General features: G+C 49.2%; 1 protein-coding gene across 5 annotated transcripts in view; it reads right to left on the reverse strand.

Annotated features, from left to right (window-relative positions):
• RNF213 (ring finger protein 213) overlaps positions 1-16,270 on the reverse strand; it is a 47,177-nt gene that overhangs the window by 16,885 nt on the left and 14,022 nt on the right. For 3 of the 5 annotated variants that reach the window (XM_046902044.1, XM_040649509.2, XM_040649508.2), the window contains exons 19-38: positions 16,073-16,228; positions 15,207-15,790; positions 14,748-14,913; positions 13,941-14,158; positions 13,354-13,494; positions 12,978-13,139; positions 11,392-12,532; positions 10,796-10,989; positions 10,301-10,444; positions 6,057-9,644; positions 5,498-5,634; positions 5,101-5,196; positions 4,617-4,735; positions 4,301-4,423; positions 3,472-3,554; positions 2,500-2,647; positions 2,016-2,151; positions 1,393-1,581; positions 798-937; positions 278-432 (exon numbers count right to left, since the gene is read on the reverse strand). In XM_046902044.1, the coding sequence (XP_046758000.1) occupies positions 278-432; positions 798-937; positions 1,393-1,581; positions 2,016-2,151; positions 2,500-2,647; positions 3,472-3,554; positions 4,301-4,423; positions 4,617-4,735; positions 5,101-5,196; positions 5,498-5,634; positions 6,057-9,644; positions 10,301-10,444; positions 10,796-10,989; positions 11,392-12,532; positions 12,978-13,139; positions 13,354-13,494; positions 13,941-14,158; positions 14,748-14,913; positions 15,207-15,790; positions 16,073-16,228 (7,820 nt within the window). The remainder of the gene's footprint in view (positions 1-277; positions 433-797; positions 938-1,392; positions 1,582-2,015; positions 2,152-2,499; positions 2,648-3,471; positions 3,555-4,300; positions 4,424-4,616; positions 4,736-5,100; positions 5,197-5,497; positions 5,635-6,056; positions 9,645-10,300; positions 10,445-10,795; positions 10,990-11,391; positions 12,533-12,977; positions 13,140-13,353; positions 13,495-13,940; positions 14,159-14,747; positions 14,914-15,206; positions 15,791-16,072; positions 16,229-16,270) is intronic. The other 2 variants (XM_046902045.1, NM_001389479.2) reach the window with 1 other exon arrangement.

The following is a 16,270-nucleotide window of genomic DNA, read 5'->3' on the forward strand; positions in this document are numbered from 1 at the left end:
ATCCAGCATCTGCTTTGGGGACTGCTCGTCACTTGTCTGAGAGAAGCACTGGGTCTGAGAAGGCAACAGTTATTCAGGGCCAGGCTGGACGTGGCTCTGGGCAACCTGGTCTGGTGGTTGGCGACCCTGCACATAGCAGAGGGGTTGGAACTGGATGATCATCATGGTCCTTTGCAACCCAGGCCATTCTATGACACTGATACAGAAGGGCACCTTCACTGGCATCATGCCCTTCTCTTCAACCAAGGGGTTCCCAGCTCCTGCTCCACACACTGACCTGCAGCTCCTTTGTGGAGGACACGCCAATGGTCAGGACAATGAAGTCAATGACATAGCACTGGAAGAGCTCCTGCCTTTCTCCCTCAGTCAGAGCAGAGATAAATTCCCCCAGTGCAGTTTTCTGGAATATATCCACAAAGTTCTCCGCTTGGTCTGGAAAACAAGAGTGCAGAGAACAGCTCTGCATGTCAGAAGGAAGCTGGGTTTGACGCAGCTTCTGCCTGGACACCTAATCAGCCACTGGTGCATGCAGCACTCCCCTCATTCAGAGTGCTAATGAGGAATTTGAGGCCAGGCCTTCTCAGCCCAGGCATCATTGCTATATTTACTGGATCTCTCTTGGTATTATATCAAGGGCCCGAGACAGACTAATACTGGGAAAGAGTTCTGCTGGCTTGTATGAGTATAGAGGGACTGAAGGCGATCCCAGGGTGGTGATGGGCCGAGGCGTGCTAGCAATACACTGGAGTTCATAGGGCAGATGGATGGAGCATCACAAGCTCAAGCCAGGTGCTCACCTTCCGTGCTTTGGATGTACTGAGCTTTCAACCACATCTCATCCAAATACTCCTTTATCCTCCAGCTGAAGGGCATCTTATTCCCAGCATCAGCAGACACCATCATGCTGTTCTGCACCAGAATTATCTCTGTTTGAGAGCTAGAAGATTAGAAGATCATTAGTACAGCAGGCTTTTGCTTGAGAAGCACATTCAGACAGGGGCAGTAAGATCCAAAAAGCAAGAAAGCAGTCCTAGAAGGGGAAAAGAATTGAAGGACTTATTAATAGAACTCCTTGTACCAATTACACAGCATTAGGACCTATCTAGTGAGAGTTCTCTAGCAAAAACACTCTTGTGGCACAACACATAGGCTTCAAGGGATGGGTAAGAAGTGTGAGCAAGCCAAGAGCTGCAGAGCAAAGCCCAGGAGCGACAGGGATAAGGCAGAAAAGAAGAGACTTCTGCAGTCACCAAAGACCTTCCCCACTGCCTTTGGAACAGCGCTGGGGAGGAACCAACAGTGTTAATCTCCCATGTGGATTTAGAGACAGTGTGGGATTGGTGTCAGTGCTGCCATCCAAGCCCTCCTCTGCTGCTCTCTCCAGGGGCTCACCTGTTTTTACCCACACCAGAAGGGACAGTCAGGAGTTTTGTGTCACTGAAGATGAACATCCACAGGTTTGTCACCCACTCAGATGCTGGCCTGGCCAACAGCTCCAGATTGCCATTTCTGTCTATGACAGCAATTAGGAGAGCCAGGAATTGAGTGATGGCTTTTTGGACTCGCTTCCACAAGGTGTGCCTTGGGGGGAAGAAAGAGACCGAGAAACCCAGTGGGAATGTGAACAATGGCATCAGCAGATCAGGAGTGGTGGTCCTAAAAACTGTGGGCATTTGTCTGTGAGAGTCCCAATGCTACCTTGACAGGAGGAAGGAAAAAAATTAAGGAAGGAAAACCCCACACTTCTTATTTGTGACTCATCCGTGATCCCACTGATCTGCTAAGAGCCCCCCATGTGCTCAAACACTCCTGTTCCAGCACAGCCCATTCAGCTGCAAGCTGCACTCCTTAGGAGCAGGGAAGGCAAAACTGCCTTCAGAGGGATTCCAGCACAGCCTGGAGGCCAACACTGCAAATATTCAGCTTACACAGAACGGCTGTCCCTGCTCCACCGCTGCCATTGGCAGGCTGCTCTTGGAAGCCTGCAGGCTATGAGATGCTGCTGCTGTCCTTACCTGAAGGTGCCGGCCTCCTGCAGGGCACTGAGGTTGGAAGCTGCCCGAAGCACCCAGTTTTTGGGCTGAAAGGAATTTTCTTCTTGCTTTTTCAAAAGGCTGGAGAGACGAGCCCTTGTCATCTTCAGGAAGGAGGCTAGAAAACAACAAACAAAAAGTTATTTGTACCTCCTCTTCTCTCGGCCTTGGATCAAAACACAGATATCACAGCAAGCATAGTATTTTCTATTTGCTTCAGTAATCAACCAATGGGGAGCAACCAGCCGCCAGATACAGCACAGCCAGAAGTCCAGGCAAAGCCCTACAACCACACAGGCAGTGAGGCTGGAGCACACGCACCCAGGAGCCAGCCCAGGGCTTCTGCCTTCCCTACACCACAGTGAGAACCAGCAACCTTTAGGCCCCCAGTGAGTTAACGGACACGTTTTGGTGGCTCTCCAGATGCTGGGGGACACTACCAGCTGCACTACAGGGGAGCGCATACCTTTCAAGCCATTCTCTTTGGACAGGAGGCTGAGGAGAATCTCAATTCTCCTTCTGCTCCGGCTAAGGTTCTCATTTTGGTCCCGCAGCATTCCCACAGCACTCTGCACGCAGCTCCTCAGCAGTACAACGATGTCCAGCACTTCACCCTTCCCAGGAGCAGAGACAAAAAACCCATTACTTGGCTTCACTCCCTTACCCCACAGTACATCCATCTTGCTATGGATTACGGTGCTCTCTAGAGAGTCCGTGTCATTTGCTTCCCATAACGCAGTTCTTCTGTTATCCCTGGTGACAAATTTAAGCACTTATTTTGCAACCAAGCATACACTGTGACTTCTGCAGCCTTTTAAACTGGCATGTAAAATAGCATTTCTGTGAAGATGCGATTCCTACAGGGAAAGATTCAGCAGTTCACAAATGAAAGTGGAACTGATCAACCTGACTGGGCTGGGGGTACAAACACCCCCCCTTGAAAGACCCTTAGGCGTTAGAAGGGCAAAAGCCACGCATGGTCACCCTCATTGTGGGCATCCTCTGGAATCACATTGCCTGAGGAGCATGAGCCAGCCGTAACATGGCCGCAGCAAAGTCTGCAGCCAACTCCAGCACAGTTTCCAACAGCCCTCCAACAGAAGGCACCGACAGCTGGAATGGCAGGCTCAGAACCACAGTCCTCAGCTTCCAGGTCTATAAAATAGCAGAAGCTTGTAAATACACCGTTGGGTTTCTGTTTTTAAGAATTAGGAACACTGAGTGAGGCATTACGGCGTCTTGCAATCGGGTTGTTGTTTCAGTGATGCCAATTTTCACCACCAATTTCCTCATCCACATTTCTTGATGTAAATAAATGATAAGTGATGCGATGGATTTCAAGTGACTGTGGATGCAAAGGGTACATCGCATCTGAGCGACAAAAGGGCAGAGGGCCGCACTGATAGCTGAGGAGCAAACAAATACATCCCGAACTGACCTCACAGTGCTCTGCTTCTGGCACTGATGCTTCAGCCTCCCCCTCTCTCTCCTCCTCCTCCTCTTCTCCATTTGCAGGTGGAGCTGCATCCAAGGTGTAGAATTTGTATTAGAAAGCAGCAGCACACTGTTGCATCCATCACATAAGAGTCTATTTAGTGACTGCATCTGAGAGCAGTAGGACATCTGTCAGATCCATCATGGCTTGCACAAATAGCTGAGCTCCATCTCTCTAAACGCACTCCCAGCTGCTGGGGCTGTCAAGCCTCATGCAGCAAGAACCAAAAAAGTGATGATGCTGAACTAATGCACTGAGCTGCACCAGAGTCCTCACAGCTGCATTCTAAGAATCCAAGAAAAAACTGAGCAAGAAAGAACATCTTTTCCAGTCTTCCTATGGGTTTAAATGAACAGATTTATACTGGTGCAATTGAGATGCTCTCCAGGGTGGCTCCTTCTCAGTGGTCCCTGACGTGTGCAGTGTCAGCACTCCCTTTTCTCAGCTGCCATATGCACACTGGCTGCGCTCCGGGCCCCACTCTGCAGCACCCGCTTCCTCCTGTGCTGAGGTAGAGCACATCAAGCAGTGCAAATACTGCATTTTTGTTGGGGAAAATGACAAAGTTAACTTATTGATGACCAAAACGTCGCAGAAACAAACTAAACAGAAAGGCAAAGTTGACAGTCATGTGGTGCTCCCTACATGAGATGCTTAGCAGTGGAAATAAGTACATTGCACTCAGCATAGGATCTCCCAGCACCAAGTCTGGGGAGGCATCTCCTCATTTTCCCCCCTCTAGCATCTGATACCACTGTCTGGCACAGCTCACCTCTGACTTTACCTGAATCGTCACAGAGCATCTGGCTGATGGTGAGGTTCTGCAGCACAGACATATCAGAGATCATATCCTTGGATCTGCGGAGGTCGTCTATGTGCACCGACTGCCACAGACCTACAGACACAAACAGTGACGGTAATGGCACATCCTGGGGAAAGCCAGTCCCATAAAGGGATAAAGGGAGCAGTTCAGACGAGCTGCAGGACGTGCTGATTCCAGGTCTTCAGCATTAGAATGAAAGGAAAATTGGAGAAGCGTTGCTCTGAAGCCAGCTGGAGCACAAGGAAAGACAGATGGCCAAACCCACCTCCATGGAAGCCCACGTATGATGTTCCTCCTTCCACCCGTGAAAGCTTCATAATAAAGTAGACAAAAACAGAGGCTTCTCCCAGGTTTGCCTTGTTGATTTCATTAACAACGGTGTATCTGCAACAAAGGGGAAATGCTGCTGTCAGACAGAAGTCAATGCCACCAATCTTTCCCCTGGTAGGCAGGGCACCATCCTTCCCCTGCACTCCATAAGGCACTCCACCTCCTTTACTCGATCGCACAGCCAAGAGCAAGAACCTGCACTTCATGGGGCACTGCCTGATGACGTAAGCCAGCCCAGCACTGGTTTATTTAGACTTGGACTATGAATTATTATTCAAAATCCAATCAACGCTTCCATTTACTACAGCACGAACAGAGGATTACGCATTCCTGATTGTGAAATCCCCAGAAACAGCAAACAAGGCTGCGCAGTCTCCATGCAGAACAGCCAGCAGGGAGCCACTTCACAAGGGACTTACTTGGCCGAGGCGACGAGCTGGGCATTTTGAGAGCCATCTTCAAAGTCTGCCTGAATAATAAGGACTTTATTTCCTGATGTGGCTTCAAGGAAATCTCTGAGGAGTGAAAGGGGATTGAAGAGAAGCGTTAAAGCAAAACATAAGAGACCGTGGACAGTCAGTTCATATTGGCTTTGGCTGCCACAGGCCAAGGGAGAAGTTAGGAAAGCTATCCTGCAGGGACAGAATACCTCCAAAACCAAACCTCTTGCTTATTACAATGGAAGTAATACAGTTTGCACTGAGCTCAGCACCACGTGGCTTCCTGCCTCCCTTTTCAGTACGTTACCCCAAAGTCCTGCTGGTGCATCTTCCACACAGATGACCACCTACTCACATAGCACAAAACCGGACTCACCGGATCCCTTTCAAGAAGGAGTACTCTGTGTCAAACTGCTGCAGGAAGAGGATCTGAGGCCTTTGTGCTTTACCCTGCACTTCTCTCTCCAGACACGCAGAGTCAGCGCTGGTGAGGAGCCTCGAGAAGGTGGTGATCTGGGAGTGCAAGAAATGGGTTTGTTCTCAGCTTAGGAAGGCAGTACAGACTCACATGCCTGCGCCCCCAGATGCTGCTATCTCACTGTAGAGCCAGACTGTACCCCAAAAGCCATTTACCTGACCCACAAGCAGGCATGCTGTCAACATGGGCTGCTACACCAACCCAGGGCCAGCACTGTGTAGCTAGATGCAGTGCACTTAGAATGAATCATAGAACGGACTGGGTTGAAAAGGACCACAATGCCCATCAGTTCCAACCCCCTGCTACGTGCAGGGTTGCCAACCAGCAGCCCAGGCTGCCCAGAGCCACATCCAGCCTGGCCTTGAGTGCCTCCAGGGATGGGGCATCCACAGCCTCCTTGGGCAACCTGTTCCAGCGCGGCAGAGAGCATTTTGAGAGGACCCTGCAGGATGCTCACCTCTGTAAAGACCGTCTGGCACTCCGACCCAGAGCGGATGTGAGCTCGGAGGAAGTCTGCAAAAGACGAGTGCTGCTGCTGCTTGAAGTACACGTTGGCCAGGGAATCAGTTCTAAACAACCCCCCCGAGTTGCAGAGACGGATCACGGAGTCAGGGGTAGCACAGTTGAGCAGCGCCAGCTGCGCTTCAGCCTTGACACGTGCCATGAGCTGGCTGGGAGGACACGCTGCCTTCAGCCTCTCCGTGGTCTGCAGGACCACCGAGGCACAGGTATCGGAGTGGTAGCCCACAAACACATCCGAAGGGCTGTAATTCTGCTGGTTCACGAGGTGCTCCCTGGTGTTGACTGCAACAAAGTCACGCACCCACTTCTTCAGCTCCTTCACGGTTTCCCTCTGCTCCTTGTCCAGGACTGTACTGATATCCAGGTAGTGCTTTTCCAGCCTGTTGATCAGCGGGATGGGGAAGTGCTTATACACCACGTCTTTCTCCTCAATGACGATCAAACGGAACTTGGGGTGCACCCGGCACTTCACCCGGTGGGTGCCCAGCCCCAGGTCAACGTACTTCTGGCCAGCAAGGTACACATAGTATTGGTTGAGGGCATCGTAGAGGCTTTCATAGAGGTTCTGCAAGTTGAGGAGCACGACCATTTGGCCGGTTTCCATGCAGACTTTCACACGGTTGATGTTTCTGCATATCTGGGTGTACTCCTGGTCCTTAGGAAAACTGGAGCCAAAGATAATTTCGGGCTGCTGCCGGGCAGTGAAGAAAGCTTGCTGGAGGATCTGCAGCGCTGCGTAGTTCTCAGTCAACACAAGCAGGTACCTGCAATCACCATCCTCACTGCTGCTGTAAATGTTTTGTCGTATCAGCTCAATTCGACTGATATCGTGAGCATTCACCTCTCCTTTTTCTGGTAACTGTGAGGTGAATATTTCCAAGGCATTGATATCATCTTTACCACTGAAGTTACGGAGGACAACTTCAGCTATGTCTCGAGGCGTGGGCTCACTCTTAGAGCTCTTAACCAAGGCAAAAAACATCTTTATGAGACTGTAGTAGTCACGCAGACCAAAGAACTCCCTGTCCTGGGCCTTGCAGATGATTTCATATGCATTGGCAAAGTGATGGAAGTACTGTTCGACCTTGTGCAAAGCCCCCCGTGCTGAGCAACAAATTCCCTTCGCACTTTCTATGAGCTCCTCTTTGCTGGGGTCACCACGGGAGACAAAGATGCCTCGATTCATTTTAGCAGGGTCCAAAGCCCAGTTGGAAATCCCAATGAAGCCAACCTTCTTGTGAGGAAGAGGGTCATCATCTATGCAGCCATCTTCCAGAAGTGGGTGTAGAGTCTTCAGAGGCATTTTGGGAGAGTCTTCTGCCAGCCCAATCTCATCCAAAACCACCACAGAGACATACTCCTCCAGGTTCTTCCCATCCTGGAACCGAGCACAGTGCTTGAAAGTGCCTATGATACCCTCGGGAGTAGAGAGAGGGCTGCACTGGAAAGACACCAGATGGATTTGCTTCAGGTCCTTGAACAGATCCGAGTGAGCAGCTTGGCCCTGCATCGCATCTGCCACTATGGTTTTTGCAAGGGATTTGGAGCTGCCAGGCTTCCCAACAAGAAAAAGAGGGATTTTCAGCTCAATGCAGATGACCATCATAAAGACATTCTCCTTTAAGGCCAAGTTCCTTGCTATGGTGTCTCGGAGGTGCACACCACTCAGGAATAAATCCTGCATCACGCTGATTTCTTCCAAGATCTTTTTCTGAGTATCATAAGGCTTTGGGAGGACCTTGCTGATAGCATTCCTATATGCCTCCTTCTTTTCCAAGGATGCGTGATAGCAGACCCCAACTGCTAGCACCAAGGACCAGATAACGTTGTTTCTCTCAGGGCTCTTCAGAGCTCTCTTTTCAAGGTACTTCTCCAGCTCTCCCAACAGCAGATCACTGCGCTTGTAAAACCACTTGAAAACTTCCATGCAGCGCTCCACATCCCGCAGGCTGACGAAGCTACATTCGTCATCCCTCTGCCTCATGTACTGCTGGGAAACAATCAGCACTTCTGCAATTACCTTCACTTCAGCTTGGTCCACTCGGATGTGCTCAGTAACTCTCTGAACAATCTGCTGTATGTACATTTTCTCAGTTAAGTTGTTCAGCTGCCCAAAGTCCCACACTAACGGGATCATGCTGGGTGGGAGTGCATGGACCCGGTACACAAGCTGTCTCAATGGAATAGATCCAAGCTTCTCCTTTGTCTCATCTGCTTTGACTCGGTAGCCCAACCCAGCTAATTCCAATCGCTGAATCATCTTCGGCGTGTGCTTCCGGTAAGGGTTGCAGGCTGCTATGATCTGCAAGCCAGAGCAAGGGACCAAAGGCTTCCCCTCCACCGTGTGGTCACACAGAACTTCCTTGATGCTGCTCACAGCCTCTGTTGTGTTGGCTTCATCAAAAAACAGGACTGTGTCCAACCCGTGCTGCTTCTTATTGGCTATAGCAAGGGCTTCCGCTTCCTTGATCCTGGCATAAATCATTTCTGCAGTCGTACCTCCATGGACTTTCACAAGCTTCATGTTCTCTACCTCCACAAAGCTCCTGCGTAACTTGCACAGAAAATTTACCAGCCTGGTTTTCCCACAGCCTGTTTCTCCCATGATGACAACTGGGATGTTGCACCTGAACCGCATCTCAATAGCCAACATCTTCAGCACGTTGTCTGTTGTGAGCTCATACGTCTCATCGGGGTCTGTTACATATGGGATTCCCAACACCATGCAAAGCCTGTCGAGTTTCTCAAGACGGGACAAGCTATCGAAAGAAACATCAAAGGGAACTCTCTGGAGTAACAAGCCATGGTACAGCTGTGAGGACATGATGTTCCTCTTGATAACTCTGCCGTTCAAAGGATTGATGGCATCAACACCATGAGCCCCATTGGGCTGAAAGTGGAAACCAATGAACGTCATGGACACACGATCTCCATTGAAAAACAAATAGGGGTGGTGCTCAGACTCCCACTTCTTCCGAATGCGGAAAGGAAGAAGATCTTCTTCAGAAACGTCCTCCAGGTTGAAGGACTGCCTTCCTGAGCTCTGATCAGAAATGTGCAGGGAGGGCGTCGCGAAATCCCTTGCCATTAAAATCATGAAGGTAACAACAAAGTTTTTGAAGCCTTGCAGAGTGTCCTGGACAAATTCAGGGTTGCAGAAGACAGAAGCTTCGCAATCTCTCAACTGAACATTGAGAAACGATGTAAAGTTTCGGAGTTCTGACCAGGAGGGATCCACGATCCCGCAGTGCAGGAGGAAAACCTGCAGGAATTCTGCTGGGCTCCCTTCCACAGAGCGTGCTTTATACCAGAACGTGTCCAGATTGTGCCCATTGTCAAATCTTCTCAGATATTGGAAAGGTCTCTGGAAAGCCTCACTGTGAAATTCCTCCTCATCCATTCCTGGGTCCGAAGCATCCCTGGGCTGCCTCTTAAGTGTCTCCATTTCTAGTACCTCCTTGGGAGACTTGCACATTACTTTAGGGAACACATCAAGGAAATTATACTTCTGGCTCACCGATACCTGGAGTAGAGGAGAGGAAAATATTTCATCACAAACCTGTAGCCCTAATCTTCATCTGTCTTAATTTGTTCTTACAGTATTCTTGCCTAAAATCACAGGCCTAACAAGAACCAACATCAACTAGCCTACATAGCCATAATGTTTTTCCCTCCCACGTTTTTGGTCTCCTATAGTCTCCTTCCTGTAACATTGGTCCTTTGTTAACCTCAATCCCTTCTCAGAGCTACCTCAAGGAAAAAGAAAATTAAACCATAGAAATTTGTTATTTATCTATTTTCTAAGAACAATGTTCTTGTATGCGAGTATAAATATTCTAGTACTTGCAAACATGCAAAGTAACACAAAGGTGATCAGACCCTGTTTTTATCTTTCCTATAAAGGACCAGTGATGCTCAAACTAACAGACCTTCAGAAATGAATAACCCAAAAAAAACCACAACAGCTCTAATTGTCTGTTGCATTTCAATATCATTTCGTACAATCCCATAAGCACCACTTTGTAATGGAGATGTGCAATACCCCCCGAGGCAAACAGGGAATCTCTAAGCTATATTTACCATTACAGTCTTCACAACTCGTGCTCAGCTACATACCAACACCTGTGCCAAAGAACTGAGAAATTCAGAGATGAGCACTGCTGTACATATGTGTCTCACCGTTTGCTGTGGCAGTGGTGACACCTCGAGGATCTCAATGACATACAAATGGCACTTCTGTCGCAGCCACATATTTCCATTAGCATCTGTCAGATACTGCAAAACCAACAGCTTGAATAGAAACTCTGGAACTCCGCTTTGTACCTGTCATTAGGATAAAGAGAAAGACAGTTCCTGTTATTTACTCATCGTGACTTCACAGAATAGCTGAGGCTGGAAGGGACCTCTAAAGGGTACCCCCAACCCCACTGCTTAGAGCAGGCTGTCCAAGACCTTGTCTAGTCAGGTTTTGAATGTCTCCAAGGATGGAGATTCTACAGCTTCTCTGGGCAACCCATTTCAGTGTCCAGCCACCTCGATGCTAAGAAGAGTCTTTTACTAACTTACACAACCAATCATGACATAACACAGCCTAGTTAGATGGCTTACTAAGAAACAAAAGCTTTAAAGAAAGCTTCTGCAAGGAAGAGGCGTGGGTAGGAGAGGTGAACTTACTGAAGAGGTGATGTCAAAATGGAATATCATGGGCTTTGTTGGCTGTTGGCTCTCTAGAAAAGGCAAAAGAGATTGTAGCACTTTATCTTCATCCACTGCTGGCTCTATTAGCCTGATGGTTTTCAGAAGCTCTGTACAGTCAGGCTGCTGTGCTTCCAGTCTCTCGTGCAGTCTCTTCACATAGAGGGATTTCCCTGTTATAAAAACACCGCAAGAATTAAATCAGTATCAACTATATACTACTACTACAGACGTAATAGAATGAAACGAGTCAAATGCTTAGGTATAGATATGCTTCGAGATCTCTGAAGCGTTCTAAAGTACATTCCACAAAAAGAAAGTCTAAATCTCGTTAGAGCAGTAGTTGCAGCCTGGAATCAAAGCCACCTAATTTGTGTTACTGATGCGCATCAGTAGAAAGAGAGAGGTATCAGATTAGCGAGAGAAACCACCTCTAGAGATGCCCATCACCTCCCTGCTGCCTGAAGTCTGAATCATTCTTCCTAACCAGATACTTAGGACAGAAAAACAGGCAAAGTGAACCCCACCCTGGTTTTCAATACTCAGCAGAGCCCGCTTTGCACGAAGCCTCTTACCTACACCAGCTCTTTTGGAGGACACGATCCCAACACATGTGCTGCCCTTGAACACGCCGGCGGCTGAGTTCGAAGGCTGAGCAACTCTGTAGTGGTGCTGAAGGTATTGCTGGATTTCAGTTAGGGGCCTCTGGGGTATCATGTGCACTTTGTACTGGCTGAAGACAGAAGGGATGTAGCAGTGCTCCCTCTCGCAGTTGCACAGGATGATGAGGCGATAGGTGCTGTTGTAGCCCTGCAGATGCTGGAACAGCTCCTCTGCCCTGCAGCTGACATCGTAGCTCAGCTCGTCTGCAAACAGCATGGTGTAAATTTTCTCTCCTTCACTGCCAGGAATGAGGCATCTCCGGAGGAAGAGCCCCACTTGCTCAGCGGTGGTCTGAGGAGTGCACAGGAGAACTTCATCGAAAGTGGGGAGGGGTTGGTTGGGGCTGTTCATGTAAACAGCCAGAGCAGAAGTGAGCACCTCCGAGCGAGGGCACGTGATGAGGTTGGGCTGACCGACGTGCAGAAGGTCCTGCGGGAAGCCCCTGGTGACACACTCCCTCTCCCCACCGGCCAGGCTCTTCAGCCACGCACCGAGCGTGTCCACATCCAGGCAGTTGGGAAGGAAGGCACCCATGTTGCTCATGTAGCACTCCCAGATGTACTCCAAGCAGGTAGTCAGATCCCTCTCCTCATCCAGCAGCGCAAGCAAGTCAGAAACAGCCTTTGTTGAGCTGGGGGGCTCGTGGCCTTCAGACGCTCTGAGGACGTCCTCTGCAGTGCAGTTACTTTTTAGGAACGAAAGCATCATCAGGGCTTTCTGGCTGGGCTGCCCCTGTCCCAGCTCTGTGCACAAATAAACCAGCTGCTCAGCAGTGTAGAAGTTCAAGTAGAAATGCTGGAATCGCTTCTTGGACATGAAGCTTTGCCAGCTCTCCAGAAAGCTCTCCATCGTCTTGCAGAGGCGAGGGAGCACATCTGCCAGCTCTCCTTGCCCTTCCAGCTCTGGGATCAGTCTCAGAGTGAAGTCTATAAGAACGCACAACTCGCTTTTTGGTGAGCAGTGTACATGGGCAAGCCAGGAGCGGAAGAGCATGTTGCCAGCTGAGTAAAGGTCAATAAAGGCCTGTGCAAGTCTTTGGACGTTGGAAAAGGTCTGTGTGAGGACAAAAAAAAAAAAAAAACAACCACCTGATTTTACCAAGACGAGTCCCAGCCAGCAAAACCACACAAGAGACTTCCAATCACAAAGGCTCTGTGCCAGGCCAGGTATGTCAGGCCCTGTACAAAAGGCTCCCTGGAAAAGGCTTAACTGCAATACCCCCCAGGAAGTCTGTAAGGAATCCCCCCTTGGTTTCTACACAAGTACAGCAATCCTTACAGCCAGGAACATCCCCAGCACAGACAGAAGATGAGGATGCTAATCCTCTATTTCACTTCCAGCTTATTTCCTCTACAAGGAACCAAAAAAAGACAGAAGTATCTGCCTGCTACTACCCATCCCCAGAACTCAGCTGTAAATCACAGCCCTAAAAGATGATATTCAAACAAAATGCAACCTCAGCTTCAACATCAATAAGCCATTGGGTTTGAAATCTGACCTCAGAGAACTTCTCCACCTCCAGGCCTTGCTCTCCCTTTGCTGACATGAGCATCAGTTTGTTCTGCAGCTCACGAAGCTCTGCCAGAGAGTATTTCCATGATGGCCTGTGATTCTCAGAGCTCTCCAGCAGGGTGAGGTGCAGGACATTGTCCAAAGAAACCTAACAGAAATTAAATCATCAGTGCTGATGTGCAGTGAGGTTCCACTGCTGAGGCAGCAAGAAGAGCGCATCAGACCCCCCAAAAAAACCACGCAAAGTGGCAGTGAAGTTACAGCACGTTTCAGACGTGCCAGCAGTGCTGTCTGCAGGTGATACTCATCAGAGAACAGCAGTCTGACACAGCAGCAGCTCAAGCAGAGAGAAGCAGCCTCACCTTCCGGCCATCAGCCGGTGCTTTGAGAATGTACACCCCTCTGCTGTTGATGGTGGCTGCCAGGGACAGTGACGACAGCTCCACCGACCCATGGCTCTCCTTCACTGTTTTCAACCACTCCAAGTGCTGAGCTGAAGCACGCTGCGGGGAGAGAAGACACGGCACTGCCCTTAGCACTCTGACTTTGCATTTCTATCCAGGGTTATATCTCTGCTCAGGAAAAACAGCTTGGAGAGAGCTTCAGGATGGGGAAGGAGGAAAGGGCCGCAACCCAATCCTTCATCACAGCTGCTCTTCACCAACACTCCCGGCTGCAGAGCAGAGCCTGCAGCACTTCAAAGCCTCTTACTGTAGAACTGCCCTGTTGCAAAGAATAAAATGGAGTTCCCAGCCATCTGCCTTCCCTCTTCTGCACCATCAAACTCTTTAAAAGAGCAAAGCTACATGTCATGCTTAAAAGCCTCAGTAATCTGTGCAACATGAGCAATAGCTGCTACAGTGAATTTCTGTGCTATGTGAACCTAAGGTATTTCCCTTCCAATAACAAGAGCTGCAGCAGTCAGCCTTTGAGCCACAGCAGAACTCACCAGTTTTTTGGGAAGATTCTCATCCGTGTCCAGCGCTCGCCACAGCTTCCTCAAGCAGAGCATGAAGTCGTGAAACCCTGACTCCTGGCTCAGCTCGTAGAGCAGGGAGGAGTAGCCATGCACAGTGTCATGGAAACACGCCACGCGGTCCACATCCATGTCATTCTCCCCAGCAGAAATGGAGGCCAAGTCCACAAAGACCTTCAGCTCATTTATATCTTAAATGAGATAAACACGTGGATAAGGAATGAAGTGGTTTGGCTGCAACTTCATGACACTCTTTTATAGAAGACGCCTTTGAACGAAGTCTCCAACGCAGCTTTCCTCCACCCATACCACCACCATTTCATTGGTATTTCACCTGAATTAATGGCACCCTTGACCCTGCTTTCTGTCTGTATGGCCATGAATAGCACAGGCCCACAGCCAGGATTGAAGGGGTATGTGTCTCTGTGAGACAACTGAGCTGACAGACAGAATTCAGACTGCTGCCACTCTATTTCATGGACAGCCTCCGTTCTCTTAAGCAACCAACCTGAGCTGAACAGTGGCAGCAGTTACAGTGCTCAGACCAAGCCCTGCAGGGTAGCTACTGTGTGCAGCACAAAACTACAGTGGCACGTTTACAGGGCCTACATCACAGCATGTTCCATGCTGAAACCCACGAGGGATGCTGGTAACTGTAATACCAGAAGCTGTGAAAGCATCAAGCAGATGGGTCAGGGACATGGCATTCCTCCTGCGCCCCACACAAACTAGCATCCCTCCTGGTACCATCTGCCTAATTTCTGGGTGAGCAGCACACACCTTTCAGTGCTTCTCTGACCCAGCAGACAAACTCCTTCTGCTGGGCCAGCTCCCTCAGACATCCCTGGCGGTTCACAGTGATCCCCTGCAGAAGCTCCTTGGCATGTATGAGCTCAGAGCTGATGAAGTCCAGTTTTTGTGTCTTGTGTGATTCAAGCTTTTCTGTCTACGAAGCAAGAAGCAGAAACAAGCGTTCATTCTGGGTATGGGAAATACAGCCTGTTTTCCAAGGGAAAGAAAAGCCCTCAAAGACATACCCCAACCATCAGGTGAATACATCTCTCTTTTAAGAAAGATTACACATCAGCACTTCATTTGAACACTTCAGTTATCCCAAATAGGTAATTCTAGGGCAGAGAATGGCTTGACAGATCAAGATAGGCTTCCTAGAAGGCTCAGCTCTACTAAACCCTCCAGCCAACACCCTGACAGTGCAGAGCTGAAAGAACAAATACTTGCCATGTACAGCAGATTTTCCAGGACACTGAAGTCACCAGAGAGGTTCAGACTCTCCTTGACGTTAGCAATAATCTTCACAGCATCAAAAGTTAAATGCATTTCATGATACTGCTGGATCTGCTGGAAGCGCCGATCAACCCAACGCCTGCCCTCCGCGGGCCGAAGCTCACAGATGATGTTCAGCTCTGCTTTGATATCTTCGGGATGATTGGTGAAATCCTGGAAAATCCTATCAACTGCAGACAGAGTGAGGCTTCCAGACCTGAGATCATCATACAACCTCTCGTAATTCATAAAACAAGGGGCGATTAGGCCCTCGAAAACATCATTAAGGTCCACTCCAGGAACAACCTCCTCCTCGTCTGAACTGCCATACTTCTCTCTTGCTTTCATGGCAGCTTCCTCCCAGAACTGCTGGAAGATCAGGCTGTCTTTAAAAGCATGCATTTTCTGGGCACACTCCTTCAGCTCTTGGCTCAGCTTGTAGTAGGTCTGTATGGGTCTCCTTCCCACACTCACAACTCGATTCAGTTTTTCTGAGCGGAGATCTTCCGAGTGTTGACGATCCACTTCGCCAACATACACTTCAAAACAGAGATAGGCCACAGGTCAGGCATCCAACCCATATCAGCCTTAATTCACCTAATCCTCCATGCTGCAAGATGCACGTTGAGGTCACGCAGACCCCTACGAATGCCATTTGACACACAAGCACTCACCCACAGCCCCAGATGCTCCAGGCTTATTCTCCCCATCCCTCCCCATTCTTCCTATGGTGTAAGGATAAAACCTGTCCAGTGGTTTCCAACAGAAATTGCACTTTCTGGAGTTGCCACCACTTGAAAATTGCTTTCGCAGAGCACTACCTGTCACAGATGCCTGCACCTTCCTGCACATGTTCAGAAAGGTTCCTATTGCTTTCTTCTCTGCCATGATGTGCGTTAGTTCTTCTCGTCTCCTCTGCAGCACCTCTTTCAGTTGTCTCAGGAGTTCTTTTTGCCCATCTAACAGCTGCTTGTGCTCTGAAAGAAAACCCATCTGTGGTCACTAGGATGATACTTCCC

The sequence above is a fragment of the Gallus gallus genome, chromosome 18 (genome assembly GCF_016699485.2).
Source record: "Gallus gallus isolate bGalGal1 chromosome 18, bGalGal1.mat.broiler.GRCg7b, whole genome shotgun sequence".
NCBI classification, from domain to species: Eukaryota; Metazoa; Chordata; class Aves; order Galliformes; family Phasianidae; genus Gallus; species Gallus gallus.